The 6420-nt window shown below is 50.5% G+C and overlaps 1 protein-coding gene across 2 annotated transcripts in view; it reads right to left on the minus strand.

Moving 5' to 3' along the window:
• The window catches only part of TENM2 (teneurin transmembrane protein 2), a 945756-nt gene that overhangs the window by 12227 nt on the left and 927109 nt on the right, over positions 1-6420 (minus strand). For both annotated transcript variants that reach the window (XM_023514814.1, XM_023514817.1), the window contains 2 exons: positions 5691-5987; positions 2461-4075 (listed from right to left, as the gene is read on the minus strand). In XM_023514814.1, coding sequence (XP_023370582.1) covers positions 2461-4075; positions 5691-5987 — 1912 coding nt within the window. The remainder of the gene's footprint in view (positions 1-2460; positions 4076-5690; positions 5988-6420) is intronic.

Below are 6420 nucleotides of genomic sequence, written 5' to 3' on the forward strand. Positions count from 1 at the left end.
AGACAGAGCCTCAAGCTGTCCCCCTGGGTAGAGTGCCGTGGCATCACAGCTCACAGCAACCCCAACTCCTGGGCTCAAGCGAGTCTCCTGCTTCCACCTCCCAAGTAGCTGGGACTACAGGTGCCCCCCACAACGCCTGGCTGTTTTTGCTTGCAGCTGTCATTGTTGTTTGGCAGACCCGGGCTGGATTTGAACCCACCAGCTCAGGTGTATGTGGCTGGTGCCTTAGCCGCTTGAGCCATGGGCGCCGAGCCCTGGATTCAGTTTTGTTGGATGTAGTTCAACTTGATTTGATTCCCATTTATTGAGTCTCCATGAAGCACTGGAAGGAGGAAAGCCACCTTGCTATTCAGAAAACCCTGCTATTTTTTTTTTTCCTTTTCCAGAGAACCAGGAAAGTAGCTGAGGGGGTCAGCGAGGTTGATGGCGCCTCGTGAATGATTTTGCTTGGGCCTTGGCAGCAGTAGTTGTGTGTGTGTTCAGGTTCTTTGCCTCTGGCTGACTCATTCCTAACGTAACCAGTGCCAAGCTGGGCTCTGGGAAGGACATTCTGTGTGGGGCAGGATTCCCTCCTTTGGCCAAGGTAGGTGTGGACTGCCCCTCCCACGCTGTTCCCTCTCCCTGGAACATTCCTCCTCTCCCTCCCCCAGGGCTTCCAGTTCAGAAAGGCCCTCGTGAACACTTTAAATAAAGGAGACTCTTCCCATCCCTTTATAAGCCCTCTCCTAGCTTATTTATTTTGCTTTTTATTATCTGATATTATATATGTGTGTGTGTGTTTTTCTGAGAGGTGCATTAATCTGAAATTGCAGTGAATTGGAAAAAAAAGTCACACTAAGCCAGGGGGTAAGGGCCTAGCAGGGCCTCCCCATGAAACACCAGGGAGTTGAGGAGGGTTACAGATGGTGGCCTAGTTAGTGTGGCCACAGCTCCTGGGCGTGGCAGGAACCAGCCACTTCTGTATGTGGGGATCCTGGTTCAACTTTGAAAGGTCTGGAGCTCTTCAGTGAAGCATCACATGGCCACAGGTTCATCTTTTAGGTTGCCTGATTATTTCTGTATCACGGCACCCCGAGGCCAGCACTGGGCTCCAGGGAGCTGCTGCTTTCTTTCCTGCCTTGTAGGCCGGACAACTGACCCCTAGTATTCTGACTATTGATGCCTCTGTGGCCCATGGCCAAGAGGTGTGAATTTTCCAGAACTTGGGGGGCTTTGGTCTTGGTCTTATTGTTCCTCTATATGATGCCTGGACAGGTGAGATGGCCCTGGACTGCCTGCTGAAAGCTGGTCCTTTGGTGTCTGATCCCTCTGGCTTCATCTGTCTATAGCTATAATCCATCATCTATCTATCCTGGTTTCCTTATTTTCCTGAGGACACGACTCTATCTTTCTCCCCACTGTATCTCTAGTATTTAGTACATGTTATTAGATACTCTAAGAATATTTGTTGGATGGATGGATGGATGGATGGACAAGGACCCTTTTTTCACTAATGTCTCACTTATCAGGGGGAAGTAGATCATCAGCCCTCCTCAGCCCCTCATCTCATGCCCCTCTCCAAACTCCCTATGCCCTCTGGCTTTTGCTCACAGCCTTGAGTCCACGTCTGCCAACCAAGATCTCTGTAATTCTTCAGGTCCAGTTTGACACAGGCCCTTTGCATTACATCAAATCCTGCAAATCTGAATGAATCTACAGGTAAACACACACGCGTACACCCTTGAGAGAAGGCTATGTGTCTTGTTCACTATTGAATCACCAGAATCCAGCATGGTTCTAGGGTGCCACTCTAGAAATATTTTTTGAATAAATAACTGCAGACTTAATTCTGCTTTGTGTTATCATTGGTTATTTGTGTCTGTCTCCTCTGTAGGTAAAAACTTGGCTCATAGTCTCATGCTAGCTCAATGCTTCACTAGAAATGACTGTGACACGGGCAGATACGTTCTGGGAACATCCACTCTCTACTTGCCAGGCACTAGACTTTACCGACACAAGTTCATTTGCTTGTCATGATTGCTCAATGGGATGGTTTTACAAGTGCCTTTTCACAGAGAAGGAAACTAGAGTTCAGAGGGATTGGACAACCAGCCCAAGGTTCTTTGGCTTATAAATAGAAGAGAGAGAATTTGAGGCAGGTATTTCTGACACCAAACTCCCATTTTCTCCCCTGCTTAGGCTCCTTTCCTCTGTCGGGATAGGAAGGGCTCTTATAAAGTTACTTCAACTGAATGGACTTGAAAGCGGTCAGGACGTCTTCAAACAGCCCCGTGACTGCTCTGTACTGACGTCCCTCACTTTTCAAGACACTGTACTGCTGCCAGCTGCACTGCCTCGGCTTTGCACTCCCTGGGATTCTCCTGCCATCAGATGTCAGCCCCTCTTTCCAAGTTCCCTACAGCCCGCAGGACAACCACCCCACAGGGAGCCACTGCCCACGTGCAGCAGCAAAGCCCTCACCTGTCACGTAATTCTTCAAATCCAGCTCATTGCTGAGAGGGTTGTTGCTCTTGAACATGTACAGGTTAAAGGGGGCCGGCTCTTTGCCCACGTTTTTCCACATGGTATAGTCTGGAGAGGTCCACCGTCCCGCCAGCACATCATAATCACGCTGCGTGAAGTGGACCAGCTTGGTCAGAGGGTCATAGAGTCCCCCGTGGAACCCGATGACCATCTGGAAGTCAGGGTTGGAATCAAAGTAAATCTCCCCATAGGCCGTGTACTGCAGCTGTTTGATCATGAGCCCATTGATGCTGAACACAGCCAGAGGGGTCCCTGTGTTATCCGAGGCAACATAGTACTCCTCCCCGCTGCTGCTCTCCATGGCAAAGAGGTGGCCCTGAAGGTCGTAGTACAGTGAGGTGATCTCCGAATTGGAGTGATTGTAGACGTGGGTGACGCGGGTGGGGTTGTGCAGGTCGGAGTAGAAGTACTGCAGGTGGTGGCCCAGGTTGGTCTTGTAGGAGGCCCGCCGTCCCACGCCATCGTAGCGGTACTGCACGCTCCACCCACTGGCCTTGTTGTAGGCTCTGGTCAGGAGACCCTTGGAGTTGTACTCGAAGATGTCGGACCCCCGCTGGCACAGATAGCCGTCATCGTCAATTTTGTACTGCACATCGCCGAGTCTGGTTATCCGATCCCGGAGGTCGTAGCGCAAAGGCATGAGGCGCACGTTGTTGCCTGGGTTCAGCAGGTGGAGGTTCCCGTTGAGGTCGTAGCTGTAGCGCCAGGTTGGCCGGTCGTTGACGGCCACACTCTGGAGCTGGCCGTCCCCATCGTAGTCGTACGTGTACTTCGTGGTGTTGGCGTAGGGCCCCAGCTTCAGCTCCCTCTTGATCACCCTGCCCATGCTGTCGTATTGCACTGTCATCCAGTACATCAGGGACCGGAACATCTCATACTGCACTTCCTTGATGCGCCCGTGGGTGTCAAAGTGTTTGCTGAGGGTCATCACGGCGGTGGTGATGATCTGGTTGATGTCGTAATAGATGACTCCAAACTTGCCAAAGTGCTCCACCTTGCCGGAAATCTCGTCATAGCGGTAGAGGTCAACGGGGAGGGGGGTCTCGCTTATGACAGGCTTGATGCTTGCGATCCGGAAGCTGTTGTCATGATAGGTGTAATCGAACCTGGCATTGACCATGCCTTCCTCGGAGAACCTGTAGATCTGCTTGTCCACCAGGGGTCCGATCTTCCGGTATCTGATGGTGCAGGAGAAGCCCCCGCTTTGGAGGTTGACCATCTTCAAAACACCGGTGGTCTCGTCATACCCAAAGGTGACGGCGGTACTGTCATAGACGATCTCTGATAACTTGGAGAGTTTCCCATACTTGTAGAACACCTGGCGCCCAGTGCCCAAGAAGGACGTCTTCAGGATTCGGCCGTCGTCACTGTAGTCGAAGATGACCGAAGCGTTGCTTTCAGGTGGATTGTAGATGTTGCGGATGTAGCCGATGGAAGTGTGAGTGGACATGCTGTGCCGGGCCACGCTGGGCATGGTGACGGCATGGAGACGGTCGGAGGAGTCATACTCAAATATATACTGGCGCTGGCTCTGCAGCAGGAGGACCATGGACTGCAGGGAGGAGAGGGGAAAGGGAACATGTGAGTTGGCTCTGAAGGACCAAGCACCGAAACAGACAGAATTTATTCCATTCCAACAAGTGTCAATTCAAAAGCCGTGAAGGATGCGAAGCTTAGACCAGAGATTAAATGGATTTATCTCACTGGGCTTGCCAATTCTGATGGATCAGAGTGATCGTTTAGATCACAACTTCCCAAACTTTAATGTGCTTCACAATACCTGGGGATCAAGAGTTTTAGATCAGCCTGAGCAAGAGCGAGATCTGGTCTCTACTAAAAATAGAAAAACTAGCTAAGTGTTGTGGCAGGTGCCTGTAGTCTCAGCTACTTGGGAGGCTGAGGTGGGAGGATCTCTTGAACTCAAGAGACAGAGGTTGCTGTGAGCTATGATGATGCATGGCACTCTACCTAGGGTGAGGTAGGTAAACAAAACAAAACAAAAATACCCAGGGATCTTATAAACAGGCAGAGTCTGATTCAGTAGTTCTGGAGCAGAGTCTGGGGATCTGCGTTTGTAACAAGCTCCTGGGCAATGCTGACGTTGCTGGGACCATGCTTTGAGTATCAAGGGCTTGGAGGGCTGAGGTGAGAGGCGTGGAGTTTGCCTCTGGGCTCAATAACAAGGAACTTTGTGACTGGGCAGAAATGATTGCCACTAGCCCTGCAGGGGAGAAGTGTGACACACACACTGTGTTTTCTGCCACCCTGACTTTTGAAGCTGCCACAAAGATGAAATAACCCACAATCACTAATTTCTTGGGAAAAAACAAATGGCCTCACCAGAGGCAATCGGGAGATTCTTCCCTCCCTCTGTCAACCACTGCATTTTAGTATAATGAGAAGAGTATTCAGGAGGGACCAAGGGAACTCGGCCCCTCTCTTGCAGGGGGGAAATAGCATTGTCTGCAAGCTGCTGTCCTAATGAGTTGGTAAGGGAGGGAGACAGGGATTTGTGCCGAGGGGAGGACAGGTGAGAGGCCCAGGCTGACCAAGTCCCTGACTAATGACTCGATGACCAGGCCAGCCTTCAAAAATCTTGACATGTGCCCAGAGGGACCTTTTTATAAACTGCCATTCCACTCTGACCCCTTTCCAGCATAGGAGACCTGATTCTGGCACTTTCAGACACAAGGAATTATGTAGAGAGAATCTGTTGGCTGTTTCAGCCAGTAGTCCAAGTAGGAGGGTGTTGCTCTGTGTGTTCGAGTTTTAGGCAAAATTCCCTATCCTGATGGCTTAATTTAGGGCAAGGCAGAAATGAATCACTGCATTTCCAATTCATAAGTAGTGATTAGCCACACCGCCAGTGGGGTGATTCTGTCCGCTTCAACAGCACTTTTTTCTTTTCCTGGCATAAAACCAGACAATCTGTCCTTTTTGCCATTACTGAGTGTCTAGCACTTTTCCTTCCCTCTAATGGTACCAGTGCTGAGGTACGAATAGCATTTTTCCATCAGGTTTCCTACCTCCGGGTGAGGGTAGGAGCATGAGGGGGCCCTCACAGAGTCAGAGTGAAGATGTAAGGATGTCTTATGGCAAAGTCTAACAGGCTGGCCTGCGCGGCGCAGGGGAGAACAGCGCCCTCTGATGGGCGGCACATCACCCACCTTGTCAAGGTAGGAGTAGCTCCACACCTTCCCGTCGGCAAACATGCGGGACACAATCCGGCCTTGTTTGTCAATGTCTGTCCTCTCGCTCATGGCTCCACGCTGCAGGCCAGCCAAGCGTCCGTTGAAGAAGTACGAGACGTTGACAGCTGCCAACCCACTGCTGGGGAGCCAGAGGAAGGGGCGGCCCACCTGGTCATAAATTATCCTCAGGGTGAACTTCCGATGATCATCATAGATCTTTTCTGTCCGAATATTCCGGTCATAGTCGATGGACAAGAGGTTTCTTCCATGGACCTAGGAAAACATAATGGGCATGGGTTGAAAGACACCGCCCAGACATGCGGCTCAGGCTTCTCTGGAGGACATAGCTGGCCTGGCCAAGAAATAAATATGCATCAGAGGAAGAAATAACCCTGCAGTTATTTAGAGTAGTGCTTTTGAAATTCCTTACTATCATGACACTCATAGAAAAAGATACTAGTTGTATGGTGGGCTAGGATACAGAGTCTGCTCATGGTTGGAGATGATCCATTGGGGTGTGGCTGCCATGGGCAGTTAGGCAGGCTGTACACTGTACCATTACAAAAGGTGCCATCACCTTGTAGAAAATGTGAATGGTGAAAAACTGTGCAGTGTGCAAATTATACAGCCATATGTAATTGTCTTGGACCCTGGGTTTTGCCTGTCCTGCCTGGCCACTCTGGGGGCAAGAGAATTTGTATATTTG

Source organism: Otolemur garnettii, unplaced genomic scaffold (genome assembly GCF_000181295.1).
Source record: "Otolemur garnettii isolate 467f Iridium unplaced genomic scaffold, OtoGar3 scaffold00003, whole genome shotgun sequence".
NCBI lineage: Eukaryota > Metazoa > Chordata > Mammalia > Primates > Galagidae > Otolemur > Otolemur garnettii.